The sequence below is a fragment of the Bos indicus x Bos taurus genome, chromosome X (assembly GCF_003369695.1).
Source record: "Bos indicus x Bos taurus breed Angus x Brahman F1 hybrid chromosome X, Bos_hybrid_MaternalHap_v2.0, whole genome shotgun sequence".
NCBI lineage: Eukaryota > Metazoa > Chordata > Mammalia > Artiodactyla > Bovidae > Bos > Bos indicus x Bos taurus.
Window position 1 is genome coordinate 93041223 of NC_040105.1, and position 18853 is coordinate 93060075.

At 38.6% G+C, this 18853-nt stretch overlaps 1 protein-coding gene across 14 annotated transcripts in view; it reads left to right on the forward strand.

Annotated features, from left to right (window-relative positions):
• PWWP3B (PWWP domain containing 3B) overlaps positions 1–18853 on the forward strand; it is a 63379-nt gene that overhangs the window by 20214 nt on the left and 24312 nt on the right. For 11 of the 14 annotated variants that reach the window (XM_027533621.1, XM_027533622.1, XM_027533618.1 and 8 more), the window contains 3 exons: positions 7913–8044; positions 10858–10936; positions 11680–15596. In XM_027533621.1, coding sequence (XP_027389422.1) covers positions 11905–13989 — 2085 coding nt within the window. In that variant the 5' untranslated portion in view covers positions 7913–8044; positions 10858–10936; positions 11680–11904 and the 3' untranslated portion in view covers positions 13990–15596. Of the gene's footprint in view, positions 1–7912; positions 8045–10857; positions 10937–11679; positions 15597–18853 lie in introns of those variants that run through there. The other 3 variants (XM_027533617.1, XR_003509582.1, XM_027533623.1) reach the window with 3 other exon arrangements.

Below are 18853 nucleotides of genomic sequence, written 5' to 3' on the forward strand. Positions count from 1 at the left end.
TTAAATTCATTGGAATTTTCTACATAGATGATCATGTTGTCTGCAATTAAAAGCGGCTTTATTTCTTCCTTTTCATTCTGCATGCCTTTATTTTTCAGTTGCTATTTATTTTAGAATCTCTAATATAATGTAGAATAGAAGTGTTGAAAGCAGAAATCCTTGTTCCTAATTTTAGGGGAAAATCATTCCATATTTCACTATTAAGTAGGATTTTAACTTCAGGCTTTTTTGTAGATGCCCTTGATCAAGTTGAGTGCTGCTGCTGCTGCTGCTAAGTCGCTTCAGTCGTGTCCAACTCTGTGCAACCCCATAGATGGCAGCCCACCAGGCTCCCCTGTCCCTGGGATTCTCCAGGCAAGAACACTGGAGTGGGTTGCCATTTCCTTCTCCAGTGCATGAAAGTGAAAAGGGAAAGTGAAGTCACTCAGTCGTGTCTTGACTCTTAGCGACCCCATGGACTGCAGCCTACCAGGCTCCTCCGTCCATGGGATTTTCTAGGCAAGAGTACTGGAGTGGGGTGCCATTGAGAGCCCTTTAATTAGTGGTACGCCAACATTTTTTTATCATGAATGTCTGTGGAATTATGTCAAATGCTTTTCTGCATCAGTTGAGAGGACCTCTAATATTCTTTATTTAGTCTGTTGATATGGTGAATTACATTGATTTATTGGCAAATGTATAACCATCCTTACGCTTCCAAGATAAACACCATTTAGTCATAATATTTTATCCTTATGATTTATCCATAATAATTTTATAATCATTTTCTATGTAATTCTATATCATTTCTATATCTGTATCATTGGATTTGTGTCTTTGTTTCTGAGGCACAGTTGATCTGTAATTTTCTTTCCTTTTATACTTTTTCCTCTAGTATGAGGTTAATACTGATATCATAAAATAAGCTGAAGATTGTGTCCTCCTTTTCTCATTTCATTATCATCTGACTTGCATAATAAACTTTTTGCTTAGAGTGCAGCCTGAGTGCCAGAGGTTTTTCCTCTGGTCTTTTTCAATTCTAAATTTTCAATAGTTCCTTTACATCTGTGCCACATGTTGGGGAGTGTGGTATCTCTCTTCATGCCCTTGCCTGTTTTCTAGCAGTGAGCTGCTGTTATTGTTAGATGCTAGGTTCCTGGTGAGGCAGGGAGTGTTCTTTGTTTTTTTTTGTCCAGCCTCAGCTTTAGGGAGGCCCTATGTAGCTAGATCTGATGGTTGTACTTTCTCAGCATTCTTTCCTCTCCAAATGGCAGCTAACCTCTGATTTATATCTAGTGTTAGTCGCTCAGTCATGTTTGACTCTTTGTGACCCCATGGGCTATAATCCACCAGGCTTCTCTGTCCATGGAATTCTCCAGGCAAGAATACTGGAGTTGGATTGCCATTCCCTTCTCCAAGGGGTCTTCCTGACCCAGGGATTGAACCCAGGTCTCCTGCATTGCAGATACATTCTTTACCATCTGAACAACCAGGGATCTAAGGTTGATATCTTGCCCCTTCCTCAGCAGTAGCTGACCACTGCTTTTTATTCATAGAGAATCCTGAACTCAAAGGTTTCCTGCTCCTCCTCAAGGGCAGAGGTTTTTTGCTTTGACTGCTCCCCAACAGCTATGGATTTCTGCCTTTGTTTTGGGGATAGGAGGGTTTCCTATCTTCCCTTCCCTGGGAAGGTGGCTTTTGCTTTTTCCCTGGTGACTTAAGACTTTTGCTTCCCATCATAGAAGGGTTTGTATAAGTGTGTGGGGCTTCATGTCTGTCTGCCAGCAACAGTCGATTGCCTCCTGCATACCTCAACCACTGACATGGGCTCTTTTGGTCTTCTGCATTGTCCACAGTCATGTTTGTGTGCTTCTGGTTAAGGACTGAAAAATAACTTGGCAGTGAATGTATAAGTGTCTTGGGTGCCACATATTCCAAACTACTGAGACACTAGCCCATTAAGAGTTTAAGATTTTAAAAATTCATTAAGCGTTCAGCTGATTTTTTTTTAAACTTGCTTGCATGACAGCTACTTCTGTCTCCATGCTTTGCCAAAGGGGCTGGTTACCCTTTGGAATTCATTTTACCTCAGTTCTGTGATGAGCTCAAGGGATATTATGGTTTTGTGGATTACTTACATTTTTTATCATTAAATTATGGGTGACATTCTCTTATGGCTTATTGTATCTTAAGTCAAAATGGAACTGATTCTTTCTAATAATACATGTATGGGTGTTATTTTTTTTTCCTTTGTTATGAAATATGCTTCAGGGAGAAGCATATCTCTAAAGCATGTTTTTATAAATAGTTTATTTTTATACAATAATTATTAAATTTTTCCATTTAAATTTTTATTTTTTATTATATATGTTAAAATCATACTTAAATCATCATACACAATATGTGATTTTTTGTATACACTTATTTGGATTTTACATATGTGTAAATTCATAAAATCACTGTCACAGCCAGGATGTGGAAGATTCTATCACCCTGACAACTTTCTGTGCCAACCATGTGTAATCACACCCTCCATCTACCTGTAATCCCTGACAGCCACTGATCACGTCACTGTGTTTTCCTCTTTCTGAAAATGTCACATGAGTGGAATCATACAGTACTGCGGTGGGCACACCCTAAGTGACCCACCCCCTTATGTAATTCCTTCCCCTTAAGTATGGCCAGAACCTATGACTTGCTTCCAATCAGTAGAATATGGCAAAAGTGATGGGATGTCACTCACTCTTATAATTATGTTATAAAAGACTAATTTATGTTAAATTAAATACAGGATTCTCTTTTAAGTTTCCATGATTTCTAGTACATAGCTATTTCAAATTCACTAATTCACCATTCATCCAGTCCACATTTATAGAGCATTTTTCATTTGGATGAGGTAGGTTCAGTGTGTTTTAGTGATTAAAAACATGGACTTGAGAGTCAGAGTACGTGGATTCAAATCCCATGTGCCCAATAGTCTCTAGGTATCCTTGTAAAAGTTAATTAACCTCTCTAATGCCTCATCTATAAAGTGGTAATACTCAGAATACCCACCTAACAAGATTTTGCGAGAATAGAGGGAGCACTCTGTAAACAGAGCACTTGGCAGAGGGCCTGGCTCATGGTAAGAAAACACTTTTGGTTTCTCTCATTCTTTGTCATTATTATTAGTAATATTACTACTCGTGTTATGCAGAATGACTCGGGCATGGGACTCTCCTACCTGAAATAGCCATCTAATAATTAAATAAAATAATATGTCAAGTGCTGGGAACAATACCTGGCACATGGAAAACTATAGATGTTAGATATTATTATATCTGTAATTATTCTATATCTTCATTAATAGTAGTTGTAGTAGTAGCATTAATTATTATTGGTTATCCTTCTTCTCCCACTCCTTCTATAGAACAATGAAACATAAAATATTGTCCAAGGAATTAATCTTTTCCTTTGTATTTTGTTTGAAAAATGGTGAGGTGTTGTAGTATTTTCTGATTTAGCCCAAGTGGCTCAGTGGTAAAGAATCTGCCCCTGCCATTGCAGGTGACACAGGAAATGTGGGTTCAATCTCTGGGTGAAAAAGATCCCCTGCAGAAGGATATGGCAACCCACTCTTGCCTGGAAAATTCCATGGACAGAGGAACCTGGTGGGATACAGTCCATGGGGTTGCCAAGAGTCAGACATGACTTAGTGACTGAGCATGCAATATAGAAAATAGACAAAATAAACACAGAAGAGTATAATCTTAATGTAATGATCACATTTTGTGTGCACTTGACTTTTCTAAAACATGTGAAATGAGAAGACGGAATGAGAAATATTACTTGTAAAATATATAATTGAATATATCTCTTCATTTATATAAATTCATATTTATACTAACCTGGTAATCCTCTTTAAATTATGTAATAATAATTTGAAAGCTTTGAAAAGATTAATTCTATAATAATATTATTATTTTTGTTGGTAATTGTATATAAGATCAACTTTATTTCCTACCACTAGAGACTTGAAAACACAGTGACCTAGGTAAGGTAGAAAGGTATTGTTCCATTGGGTTAAAGTGATTGGAATGGGATGGACCCATTATTCAGGGGTTCAGGATCTTTCATCCCTAATGAGTTGCATCCTTTTTCTAAATCATTTCTTGGTCCAGATTGGCTGTCTGAATCCTGTTGTGGTCAAATTCTAGGGGGGAGTAAGAGAAAGAGGGAAAGTGAGGGAAAAAGAAAAAGCCCAAGAAGACAGTTTTTCCCTTTGGAGGTACCTTCTCTAGAATCTTCACAACTATTTCTGCTTACATTCTTCGGCAAGAAATTCCATCTTGTGGCCAGGGCTTATTTGGAGGATTGTGGGGAAAAAATATTTTAAGAGTTTACACTGCCACCTTCAATGCAACTGGAGTTCTGTTACTGACAAAGAATGCAGAAAGTGAATGTAGGGTGGGCAAATAGAAATGTCTGCCCTGGTCTTTATAAATATGCTACATAGCCGAAAAAGAAAAGAAAAAAAACATTAAACAACAAAAGTTCATAAAAGATGGAAAGGGAAAACTTCCTCTGGCAGAGAGAATGCTATGTGTTCACCAAATTGTGTTTCATTTTCCCCCTGGGTCATAAGGAGACTACATTCCCCAGCCTCTATAACAGTTTTATCTAGTTGACTGTGACCAATAATGATGTTGCTGGTCCTGGCCTCTGAAACCTTTCCTGGGATTCTCCAATGACCATCTTCATAAGATCCTTTGTAGTTGTTGTTTAGTCACTTAAGTCGTGTCTGAATCTTTTGTGACCCTCGTTAGCCAGGTGCAAAAACTGTGGAGGACTTCAAGGCCAAAGAATATGGTAGGGTCATAGAATGGAGGAAGTTTGAGTCTTTTAATGCCTGCTTAGAACGGAGACTCCTCTCCCTCTATGGCTGCTTGATGACCTCCGTTGAACATTGACATCAGCATTAGAAACTCTTTTGGGGCTGAGCCTCTGAGATTTAGGGGTGGTTTATAATACAAACGGAGAAAGCAATGGCACCCCACTCCAGTACTCTTGCCTGGAAAATCCCATGGATGGAGGAGCCTGGTAGGCTGCAATCCATGGGGTCGCTGCGAGTCAGACACGACTGAGGACTTCACTTTCACTTTTCACTTTTATGCACTGCAGAAGGAAATGGCAGCCCACTCCAGTGTTCTTGCCTGGAGAATGCCAGGGACGGAGGAGCCTGGTGGGCTGCCGTCTATGGGGTTGCACAGAGTCGGAGATGACTGAAGCGACTTAGCAACAGCAGCAGCAGCAGCAGCATAGTACAAAAGATTACATACTGTAACTATTAGAGCTGTCAATAAAATACTAGCCTGGGGATTATCTTCATTATTATTATATATTTTCTAATATTAATACTTACATAGAGGTGGTTTTACATACACATTTATATATAAAGTATATAAAATAAAATTTATATATAAATATATATTTATATACATTTACATATTATATAATACAGAGGCCAAATAAAACACTGCATCCCCCAAATTATCACAATGAGATACCGCCTCACACCTATCGGAATCACTATTATAAATAAAGAACACAACAAATTTTGGTGAGGATGTGGAGAAAAGAAAACCCTTGTATACTGTTGGTGGGAACGTAAACTGGTGCAGTCGCTGTGGAAAACGGTATGGCAGTTTCTCAAAATAACTAAAAATAGAAGTACCATATGACCCAGTAGTTCCACTCCTGTGTATATATCCAAAAACCAAAACAAAACCACTAATTTGAAAACATACATGCACTCCAATGTTTGTAGCAGCAGCATTATTTACTATTGCCAAGATATGAGTGCAACCTAACTGTACGTAACAGATAAATGGATAAAGAAGATGTGGTATATATACAATGAGATACTACTCAGCCATAAAAAAGAGTGAACTTTTCCCATTTGCAGTAACATGGATGGACTTAGAGGGTATTATGCTAAATGAAAGACAAATACTGTATGATATCACTTACATGCGGAATCTAAAAAATACCACAAACTAGTAAATATAACAAAAATGAAACAGACTCACAAGATAAAGAGAACAAACTAATGATTATTAGTGGAAATAGAGAAGTGGGAAGGGACAATATAGGAGTAGGGGATTATGAGGTATAAACTACTATGTATAAAATAAGCTACAAAGACTATTGTACAGCAAAAGGAATATAGCCAGTATTTTATAATAACTGTAGATGGAGTATAATCTTTAAAATTGTGAACCACTATCTGTGAAAGTTGCTCAGTAGTGTCCAACTCTTTGAGACCCCATGGACTATACAGTCCTTGAAATTCTCCAGGCCAGAATACTGGAGTGGGTAGCCTTTCCCTTCTCCAGGGGATCTTCCCAACCCAGGGATTGAACCCAGGTCTCCCACATTGCAGGCGGATTCTTTACCAGCTGAGCCACCAGAGAAGCCCGTGACCCACTATACTGTACACTTAACAACAAAAAATGATTATGTATTTTGAGTGCTAATATAGAGTTGTTTCCATAGATACCTAGTCAAGACTAATAAAAGTGTTTTCTACACCTCTCTAAAAAAGAAATAAAGTAAAACTTACTGTAGATACTAACCAACCACAGAAAATAAAGGCCTTGGCTGCTTTGTCAGAGGGATATCTAACATCATCCAAAGTTTGGGAGAACCCTAGAACTGAGATCTTAACAACCCATCATATCTTGTGTCCCTTTACATCTCACATTCTAGATTTGAAAGGGGCTTACACATTGAATGCTGTCAGACATTTGTTAAGTATGTGTATTTCTAGATGTTGAACTGGGTTCTAAATTAATCAGGAGCATGTAGTCATTCTCTTTGGCCAATGTATTAGTTTACTTTTTCTACTGTAATAGGAGATTATATATATATATGTGTGTGTGTGTGTGTATTTAGTTTATATAAATAAATTTTATATAAAATAAAATATATAACAATAAATTTCTATATAAATATGTATTAGATAATACAGAAGTCAAATAAAACACTTCATTCCCAAATATTTTCATTTCCAAAATTATCCCTAGCAATATTTTAAATTAGCTTTCTAAGTTAAATCAGCTGAATTTTAATCTAACACAGGAGAATTTTAATGAAAAAAGTGTGCAAGATATGTTTCAGACATACAGAAAACAAATACTTGTAAATTTTTAAAAATTAATTTCCCCACATAGATTTGTGTGAGTGAAAAATACTAATAAAATATAAGAAGGAGGATTTTCCAGTTATTGATGAGGGTATATGAAATGGGTATTTGCCTGCAAACCAGTGATTTCCAGCCTCTGGTCAGAAATATCCATGTTCCTTGAAGATATACTAGAAATTTCTGAAGCATTTAAGAAAAGAACTGAATAAAAGGAGAGACATACCATGTCCTGAAAACAGATTTGAAAATTATAAGTCATGTTCCCTAAAACTGTGTACAGTTTTAGTGCGATCCAAATCAACTTCCTTAGTGAACTGTTTTAATGAAGCATGACCAGCTGGGTTTTAAATTGACCTACCAAGGTAAGATGAAGAGAAGGCAAGGGAAAAAAAAAAACAACAACATGGTGAAATAGTTTAAATCAGACTTTTTTTTAAAGTAAAGTGATTTACACCCTTTTTCCCCCAAGAAATCACCACCCTAAGGGAAATTAAACAGACACTTGTTGCTAATTCACTTTCAAGTTCTTTAAAAAGGAACATTTCTACCCTTTTGTTGCTGCTGCTGCTGCTCCTAAGTCGCTTCAGTCGTGTCCGACTCTGTGCGACCCCATAGATGGCAGCCCACCAGGCTCCTCGGTCCATGGGATTTTCTAGGCAAGAACACTGGAGTGGGGTGCTATCGCCTTCTCCGTTCTACCCTTTTATACTTCAGCAATTTAATTTGGCAATTCTCCCTCCCCTAATTCAGAGAAGGATCATCTGACTTCATCACAGGGAGGGGGCGCAGCGTTCTCTGAGAAGGTTCGGAGCGAGCTGTACCTGGCCAGTCTTGGGGGAGGAGCAGCATTTCACCAGGCTGCAGCTGACAAGAAGCTTCAAGGTAATGCTATGCTATGCTATGCTATGCTAAGTCACTTCAGTCGTGTCCGACTCTGTGTGACCCCATAGATGGCAGACCACCAGGCTCCCCCGTCCCTGGGATGTAATGGCTGTCTTAAATCTAGTTATTTTATAGGGATTTCTCAGGACCCTAGGATGAAGATGAGAGAAATAGGAACAGTGGTTTTAAAGTGGTGGGAAAGGTGTGTGGATTTGAGATAATTGTTGGCATTGTGAAAGAATTAATCCTTTGGAATTTGTGTATCTCCCAATCCTTTAAAAGTCTACAAGTGGAAGAAGGAGTGATCAGATTACAGCCTCTATATTAAGACTTCAGTGCAGCACAGGCATTCATGCTAATTTATTGACTTGTCATTCCATGTTTATATTGCTAGACATTCTGTTACTGTTTGAATGTTTAAGCATTTATTAATTTACACAGAAAATGATGGATAAAAATGTATGGCAGCTTGGGGGGAAATACTTCTATAATTTGATTGGCACATAGACTATGTGTGTGTCACCTGTACATGAACATGGAAAGGGGAACAAGTATGTATTTGAGTGAAGACACTTATACATATATATGCATGTATATTCGCATGATTTAAAAAATCTGGGAGAAAATAAGCTCCCATGTTATTCAGCATTTCTGGATAGTCAAGTTACTATTTTAATATTAATTCCTAGCCAATATTAGCATCTCCCCATGATTACTTTTATAATCATGAAAGAAAAATGAAGCTGACAGCATATCCAATTTGCTTCAAACACATAAGCATTCATAGACACACACAGACATGCAGACATGACCCCCCATGTTTTGCCAATAGTGGAAATTTTCCTGGACATAATCAAGTGTGTAGCCTGGTTGCTGTGTTGGCTACAGCCCTGTCTGTATCTTCCTTGCAACTCATTCTTTCAGATCACAGGTATAGATGTGGTCAGCAATAACCATTTTCTGTATCTTTAAAGTTTTTTAAGACTGAGACAGAGGATTTGGTTTATTTCTATTAGCAGTTTTAAAAAATATTATAGGTCATGGTGCATTCATACAGTGGAATACTATGTGTCTCGAAAATAAAGACGTAAATCTCTACATGTAGAGATTTGAAATGTCTGAGAAATAAAGTGAAAAAAGTAAATTGTAGCATACAATTGTAACATTATCTCACAAAATTAAATATGTGTGTTAGCAGAACATATATATGCTACTATATAATTCATGCAGCCAATTCTGGGAAAACATACCTGCCATACTATTAACATGAATATTTATTTGTGTAGCTGGACAGATAGGACTAGCTTTACTGCTGTCTAATTTTAGAGTATTAATATATTCTTACACATTTACTTGTTTACATCATCAGGGAAAATACTGAGATAAAATGTTACAAATGTGAGAGAAAAAAAACTCATTTAAAGTAATTCATAAATCATGTGAAAAACACTTAGGTAGAATAATGTTCAGACTGCTCAACATCAGAGATCTGATGTTGTTTTGAAATGGTATGCATTTATCTATACATGTAAAAAAGTCTGGAAAATGGAAAATATTCAGATTATTTATATAGAAGCTTGTACTTAGTTTTACCTACATCTTTTTGCATCTTTTTGATTTTTAATAAGCTTCTGCATGTTTTATAACCAGAAAGATTATAGTTGAAGACATTATGATCCTCTTATCCTACACAGCAAACCCCTTGAACTTAGAAAGTTCTCTAAGCCTGGAACAGAGAAGGCAATGGCACCCCACTCCAGTACTTTTGCCTGGAAAATCCCATGGACGGAGGAGCCTGGTGGGCTGCAGTCCATGGGGTCGCTAAGAGTCGGACACGACTGAGCGACTTCACTTTCACTTTTCACTTTCATGCATTGGAGAAGGAAATGGCAGCCCACTCCAGTGTTCTTGCCTGGAGAATCCCAGGGACGGGGGAGCCTGGTGGGCTGCCGTCTATGGGGTCGCACAGAGTTGGACACGACTGAAGTGACTTAGCATAGCATAGCATAAGCCTGGAAAGACTCTTGGCTGGCTAAATGTAGTTCCCATCCTTCTCTCATAAGAAAAATCTGAGCAACTGAAGCTCTGAGTACAGCACCTGCAAGATCTGCAGTTCTGCTTCTGGTCACAAGATGGCGGTGGCCAAATTTCCTAAATTTTCTCCAGGCAACCATTTTTATGAAGCGGACAATAAAGCAATGAAACATATTTTGTATGAGTGAACTGGGAGACAGCAGGTATAGTGTGAATAAAATTCTGTTGAAAAAATTATATGTGTAAAGGATGAAAAATTCACATAGTGGTTGATTTGAGGATTCAAACAAAACCTGTAGTCTTGTTCATAGTAGTGTGTATGTGTTTAGTCACTCAGTCATGTCTGACTCTTTGCGACCAGGTTCCTCTGTCCATGGGATTTTTCAGGAAAGACTACTAGAATGGGTTGCCATTTCCTTCTCCAGGGTATTTTCCCTTGGGATTGATTCCTTGTTTCCTGTGTCTCCATTTCAGGCAGATTCTTTATCCTCTGAGCCATCAGGGAAGGGCATAGTAGACACAAGGCAATTGTTACTTCCCTTTCTTGTCTTTGCCTCTCACTTTTCCTGAGAAATATGATTTAAACATGAACCAGATATCATAACTGTATCACTCAGAGAGAAGTTAAAATAATATAAACAAGGAGGACAGTAAATATCTACATCATAGATAAGATTTCATTTCATTCCTGTGTTTCTAAATGACATGTGTGCTAAAGTTTTGGTAGAAAAGTTTCTTTATGCCTTGGCCACTTAATTTAATTCCCTGTTTCCTTTTAGACAGCCTGTCTCTTTTTGGAGTAAGAATCAAGACAACCAGATCACAGAGACAGACCCTTCCTGATCCACGTGACATTGGGTAAGGCTCTTTTCATTTTGCAAAATACTTCACATTAAAAACATGTTGAGAACTCAGGGTATAATTTATTTTGCTTCTTTCTCTAAAGCCTTAGCAATATTAAAAACTACATTTCATATTAAAATCATGTTAGGTTGAGAATTTAAGATGTAATTCATTTTGCTCCCTGTTCTGTAGCCATAATGTTTTGTAATTAAAAGTAGTAGCTTCTTGGGGGAGGAATCTCATGTGTCAAACTGCTATGAAGAATTCATGCCAGAGACTAATCAGATTTCTACCTGAAGTCCTAGCCAGCCACCTGACTCTCAAAAAATCCTTGATAATTACCTCATCCAATATGTGAACCTGGCAGCCATTCTCAGGATAGGGCCTAGAAATCTAGTTTTAAGAATTCTCCAGATGAGTTTGATGCACACCAAGTTCAGAGTCCTGCTTCTCTAGGTATAACATTAGGGGCACCAGTCCCAAAATGTCTAATATATAGAGTTCCTGACACACCACTTCTGTCATCACGCACATAGAGTCACACTTTAATAATCATGTGCAATAATGAAAGTAAGTTCTTTGAGATGTTATAAAAACACTTTTCCAATTCTTATCCCGCACCTTATATTATTCTGCATTTTCCTCCTCCATCTGATACCCCACTGTCTGTCTGTCTCTTCTCTATTTGCAATTGCTCACCTACTTTGGCAAAATAATTTTATTTGCTGATACTTTTCTTTTCCTTTTTGCTATTTCAGTATCTTCCATATTGTCCATTCAAACAACGTGTTCAAGCATCCTTGGGAAGTTCAGCTGGAGGACAACAGGCTACACAAGCTATAAACACTTTGTAACTCTTTGTAGTTCTAAAAGGGGCATTGGTCAAAGTATTGTTTGTGGTAGGGACTTCCTTCACAGTGACGAGAATAGCCAGACACATAAATCTCTAATATTAACCTCTTGGCACATAAATCTAAATCATAATGGATGCTGAGTATGTCTTATGCAATTGGCAAGACCAGTTGTGGCCAGCAAAAGTTTTGTCCCGATCTGAGGCTTCATCAAATAGTAAGAGAAAAAAGGTATTTTCCCTGGAAGTTCAAATACTCTCACTGGATGAAAAAATTCAAATGGAAAGCACAGAAACAAAGATCCTAACTAAATCTCAAGTTGAAGCTATTGCCTCCTCACTAGCCACACAGTCAGAGGTCAGTGACCCACCTGGAGAGGAAACAGCCTATGCCAGGTCACTAAAAATGGCACTGGATATTCTGAATGAGAGAACAAATTTGATTCAAGTAAGCAGTTCAGATGAGGAAGAGACCACTATACTGTCTCAAAACATACCACAAAAGCCATCTGATTCACCCCCTCGTAAAAAGTATCGGAAGCACGAAGGAGAAGGAGACTTACCAAAGTGTCTGGAGGAAAATGAAAATTCAACAATCCTGTTAGTATCATCAGAGAGTGATGATTCCCTGGATGATGATAAATCACAGGTGCATGCAATGATTGATAATATTCCAAATGAAACGGAAACAAAATCATCACAAAACCTCAGCTGGTGCCAGACTTTCCCTTCACTTTTGGAAGATGAGGATGAAAAAGAGAGCAAGAAAAAGATTGACCTCTCAATTTTGCCTTTGCTTTCCACAATTAAAGAGGAAGATGTATATGTTAAAGAAGAAAAATTCAGTCCAACTTTACCATCAGATGGCTTCATTGTGCCCAAAGCTTTAAAAGAGGAGCCAGAAGACATCTACCCAGAGGCCCTGGCCGCTTCTTCTGAATGCTCTGCCTTCTCAGAGAATATTGAAGATCCTGGAGAGGGTCCCTCTGATCCATGCTCAGTTGCCAGCCAGAATCAACCTACTGTGGAATCAGAGATGGATGCTGAGGCATTCCCTCAGCCTTCTTCACAGGAACAGCAGGTTTCGTTTAGTGCCTCTAGCCATTCTGGGGATTATTCACTCCTCGGGAGTAATGAAAGAAATCTTCAGAGACTGGATTTTGAGGAATTTGAGGAAGAATTTCAAGCTTCTGACAAGTCAGCGCGTATAAGTTCGATTGCTGCATCCATATTAGATGACGATGAAGAAGATGAAGAACTTCCACGTTTCCTTTTTAATTATGAGCAACGTTCATTTGAGACAGGGATGATTGTCTGGTTTAAGTATCAAAAATATCCATTTTGGCCATCAGTGATAAAAAGCATCAGGCGAAAAGAGAGAAAAGCAAGTGTGGTTTTTGTTGAGGCAAATATGAATCCTGAAAAAAGAGGCGTTAGAGTGCCTTTTAGAAGATTAAAGAAATTTGACTGTAAAGAGAAGCAGGCACTAGTGGAGAAAGCCAGGGAGGAATACAGTGAAAGTATTGACTGGTGCATCTCGCTTATTTGTGACTACAGAGTTAGATTAGGTTGTGGTTCTTTTGCAGGCTCATTTTTTGAGTATTACGCTGCTGACATTAGTTATCCAGTTAGGAAAATAATCAAACAGGATACCTTCAGGAATTTATTTCCAAAGCTGCAAAATGAAAATACTGGGGGATCAATGTCTGTGACTTCCCAGACCAAGAAAATGTCCTTCCAGAAACTTCTTCCAGACCGAATGAAGTCTGCTCGGGACCGAGCCAACAAAAACCTAGTGGACTTCATCGTGAATGCAAAGGGAACAGAGAGCCATCTCTTAGCCATTTTAAATGGCACGAAAGGGTCCAGGTGGCTGAAATCATTCTTGAATGCACATAGATTCACACCCTGTATTGAAACATACTTTGAAGATGAAGATCAGTTGGATGAGGTGGTGAAATATTTACAAGAAGTCTACAAACAAATAGATGAAAAAATGCTGACTCGGATAAGAAATGATAAAATTAAATTTATCCTGGAAGTTCTTCTGCCAGAAGCAATCATCTGTTCAATTTCTGCTGTTGATGGATTAGATTACAAGGCAGCAGAAGCAAAGTATCTGAAGGGGCCATCTCTAGGATACAGGGAAAGAGAATTATTTGATTCAAAAATCTTGTTTGAAAAGAGGCGGAAACCATTAACAAAGGAAGATCATTAAATCTTCTGAGGGTCCAGTAACAGGGAGCTTCCATAGATTCTAGTTTAAAAGAAAAATCTCTGAATTATTCTAACATATTTTTTCCAGAAATGGGAGACTTTGGGTGATATATTCACTTCTTTTTGCAATATCTAGGATCTATGACCTGTTCTGCATCTTCATTTCCTTTTCTTTCACTTCTTCAACATCAGATTATTAACATATTTTAGCAGTTCTACTTTCCTGTGCATTTTTAGAAAGCATAATTCCAATATGATTAATAACGGAGAGTACTATTTTGTTTTTTGACATTTTTGTGTCTATGCTGTATAGTTAAATATACTGTGCGCGATCGTTTTAATATTAAAGTTGCACTGGTATGAGATATTAAGCAAGATAATTAGAAAAAAAGCATCAATCATATATTTTTGCTTAATTTTTATAAAATATTAGACTTTCTCTTAAGATAGCTGAATTATTTTTCCTGTCAAGCTTATTTATTTTTGGAAAAATATCTCTGAGATATAGAACCAAAGATAGAGATGCTTTGCTATATATTACAACTGAGTGCAATTGCTTTTTCAAGAAAACAATCTGGACTTCAAAAATAAAGTAAATGGATTATCTGCATGCAGTCGATGTGTGTGTGAATAACATCTCAGCATGCAGAAAATAATTTTGGCAGCCTTGAACAGGATTATTCATTCTACAGTTCCATGAAGTTCCATGTGTGGGAGTGTCTATTGTTCAATAGCCAGAACAGTTTCTTAAAACAGACAGGCTTTCTCCTGCCTTCATAACTAACATTGGCTATATCTTAATATAGCCTTCTGACCACATATAGAAGGCAGCTAGAATCATTATATTCATGGTCTGGCTACTCTAGATGTATGAGTCCAGACTGACTGCTTAAGAGCCCACCTAGTTTGATATAAACTGTAGAAAATGCAAGCACTTTGTTCTGAATCTTGTATCTCCAAATACAGAGTTGCTTGCTTCAAACCAAGCATTTTTTATCATCTGGCTTATTTGTACAGTAGTTCCAGTTGCTTTCAATAATATAAATTCCAACTGGTAAATCATTCCACATTACTAGAAAGAATTATGGACCAGAATCTGTGAATTTGGAAATGGGTCACATAAAAAGTCTCTGTTTGGACAAATATGACAATTATCCCAACATGTTTAAAAATACACAATTGAAAATTAAAGTCTGAAGTCAATAAACTGTTTATTCTAACTTGAAATAAGACTTTTAGTGAGAATAAATATTGAGAGCTATTTTATTTTAAAAGCTTGATGTAAAATTAAATCCTAAAGGCTTAATGTGAACCTGTCTGCATTTTTGAAAGTGGCACAAATGTCACTCCTGGGGTTTTGTTATGTGTTCACATGGCCTTGTGTTTATGTAAAAATTGCAGAAATTTGATGTTTTGCTTTTCAATAAAACTATTATACCTTTCACCTTGGATGTTCACTTCACCATACTTCAGATTGTGCAGGTGTTTCTGCATACACACACACACACACACACATGATTTGTTTGGAATTTTTCTTATTGCAGTTGTCATAATTTTAATGCTTGTTATACATTATCATTCAAAATAAATACTCACTGTTGTGATTGATTTTGTGTTATTTTAAAAGAAAACCTTCAAAAGTATATAAGCTTCAGATTCCACAGAACCTTCTCTAGACCCTGTCTCCTGCCTGACAATGACCAAGACTCCTCGGGCCTACAGCCTGAATCAATCCACATTGTTTCCTCATGATCCTGAGGATCATTTGACAACAGACCACCACCACAGTATATGTGGGCCTTATACCCTGGGAAAACACACTGTATTTACTCTATAATGTGTTCCTTTGAATATAATATATTACTCACCTTCTATTTTCTCAGTGGAGCTAACTCTATCTCCTTGGTTCTCATATCTCTTTACTACCTAGTTCATTTATTCATTCATTTAGTCATACGATTGTGAGTCAGAAAAAAAGCGATGTGTGGTTTAAAGCTCTGCTCTGGGGATTTAAGATGCCAGATTTAAAGTGAACCAGATGACCTGAGTCATCTTAGATCACTTCTTCCTTATAATAGTGATACACTTCATCATAATAGTGGGAAATATTTCTTAATGTTATAGACTGTCTGTATTTGAAAAACAGAGCCCCAGGATTCCCCATATTTGTGAGTTCCTGGGTGTCTGGTTTGGGGTAAAGGCAAGTGAAAGAAAGTGAAAGTGAAAGTGAAGTCGCTCAGTTGTGTCCAACTCTTTGCGACCCCATGGACTGTAGCCTACCAGGCTCCTCAGTCCATGGGATTTTCCAGGCAAGAATACTGGAGTGGGGTGCCATTTCCTTCTCCAGGGGATCTTCCTGACCCAGGGATCGAACCTGGGTCTCCGGCATTGTAGGCAAATACTTTACTGTCTGAGTTACCAGGGATTGCACCTTGGGGTAAAGGAAGAGCACCTAAATTGCTCCTAGGATGTTTTTTATACTGTGGCATATATTGAAATAAGGGTGATATGCCTCAAATATACATTTATTTTCCTCCTGAAGGCTACCCACTCCAGTATTCTGCCCTGGAAAATTTCATGGACTGTATAGTCCATGGGGTTGCAAAGAATCGGACACAACTGAGCGACTTACACTTTGACTTTTGAGTGAGTTGGCATTTGGAATGTGGAAATAGATGAATTTGGCTTCCAGCTCAGCATGAATTCAGAAATCCCTTTCAGCCTCAAGTGGTTTTTAGGGCAGGCTCTAAGAGTGCCCTAAACTGGATCTGTAATCTAGGTTTGTGTGTCTAATGGGAATACACAGCCTGTCATTCACCCTAATCCATTGGATTAAGAAGACCCTCATTGCCAGTCATAAGAGAGAATGCTGAATAGCAGACCCTGATTCTAATTCCAAGGTTGCAGACCTGCATGGAAATTGCATTCATAACACCAGTTTAGTTCAGTCGCCGAGTCGTGTCTGACTCTTTGTGACCCCATGGGCTGCAGCACACCAGGCCTCCCTATCCATAACCAACTCCCAGAGTTTACCCAAATTCATGTCCATTGAGTAGGTGATGCCATCCAGCCATCTCATCTTCTGTCGTCCCCTTCTCCTTCTGCCTTCAATCTTTCCTAGCATCATGGTCTTTTCAAATGAGTCAGCTCTTCATATCAGGTGGCCAAAGTATTGGAGTTTCAGCTTCAACATCAGCCTTTCCAATGAACACTCAGGAGTGATCTCCTTTAGGATGGACTGGTTGGATCTCCTTGCTGTCCAAGGGACTCAAGTCTTCTCCAACACCACAGTTCAAAAGCATCAATTCTTTGGCACTCACCTTTCTTCACTGTCCAACTCTCACATCCATACATGACTACTGGGAAAACCATAGCCTTGACTAGACAGACCTTTGTTGGCAAAGTAATGTCTCTGCTTTTTAATATGCTGCCTAGGTTGGTCATAACTTTCCTTCCAAGGAGAAGCACCTTTTAATTTCATGGCTGCAGTCACCACCTGCAGTGATTTTGAAGCCCCCAAAAATAAAAGTCTGCCACTGTTTCCACTGTTTCCCCATCTATTTGCCATGAAGTGATGGGGCTTGCCGGGGACCAGCCCTGGCTGATCCAGGGTATTCGAAGTGGGGACGGCGTCGGCAACCTATTTATTTAAATATTTTATCAAAGATATAAAGAGTAATAGGATGAGGATAGCCCAGTAGGAAAATTTTAGTGGAGAAAAGAGGCTGAGTAGCTTGGTTTACGCGGGAGACCAATAAAACTTCAAGACAAGAAGTTTGCACCACTTACGTAGGCCGCAGGCGTCCTTCCAGTCTCCTGAAGGAGAGGAGACACTGAGGCCTCCCCGGTCGATCTTAGAAGCCCAGGCATAATTAGTAAGCATGGCGGGTTCCGCTCTCCAGATGGAGACTCAGTCAGAATTTGAGAGAAAGAGCGACATGGGGAGACCAAGTTTCAGTGAACAAGGCCCGCACTTTATTTTCCAAAGTAGTTTTTATACCTTAAGTTGTGCATAGAGGATAATGGGGGAAGGGGTGGAGTCATGCAAGGACAGCAGTTCCTGGTCCTAATCGAAGCCAGGCTTTCAAACTTATCATATGCAAAAGTTCAGGTGAATTACATCATCTTCTGGCCAGGAGGCCTGTTAACATTTTAAGAAACTTATCTTTCTCTAAAGGTGATTATTCCAAAGTCAGGCACCAGCCTCCAAAAAAGCATTGGACAAAGCTGCATTCCTATAGGGCAAAGGTGAGGTGGGCTCAATCAAGAAAAGAATTAACTCAAGGGTCCAAGGTTACAAACATTGAGGCTACTACTTACATTTCTATACACCCATTATATCAGTCAATACACTGCCAAGGACACAGTAGGTAAGGAGTATGGAGACTTAGCAGCAAACATTGGCCCAATAAGTGAAAAAACCTTCACCAATACAATTTCTAATCAATCTTTTAACTACTCAAAGGAATCTGTGTTTAGACAGTTTAGAACATCTCCTGCCTCTCACAGTTGGGAGGCTCTGAACAATCACATGTGGCCGGAAAAACCTATTCAGGCAGGCTAGAGGACTTCCAAAGGAGTTTGTAGGTTGAAACAGTGTCACACCCAGGAATTATTAACTGGAGCTGTAAGCTAACTCTTTTTTCAGAGAGGTAGTGGGGGACAGCCCCCCGTAAAGTCAGAGGTGTAGGTGAAGGCACAAAGCAGAAAGTAGGCAGACTCTGGTTTTGGGTGTAAATGCTCAAGAATTTCCAGGGGGACTCCTGAGGCTCGATCCCGCCTTCGCGTATGCTGAGCCTCCTTCCTCATGACCTTTGCCATGGGTGGAGCTCGCTCCCCGCAGGGGCTGGATGCCATGATCTTAG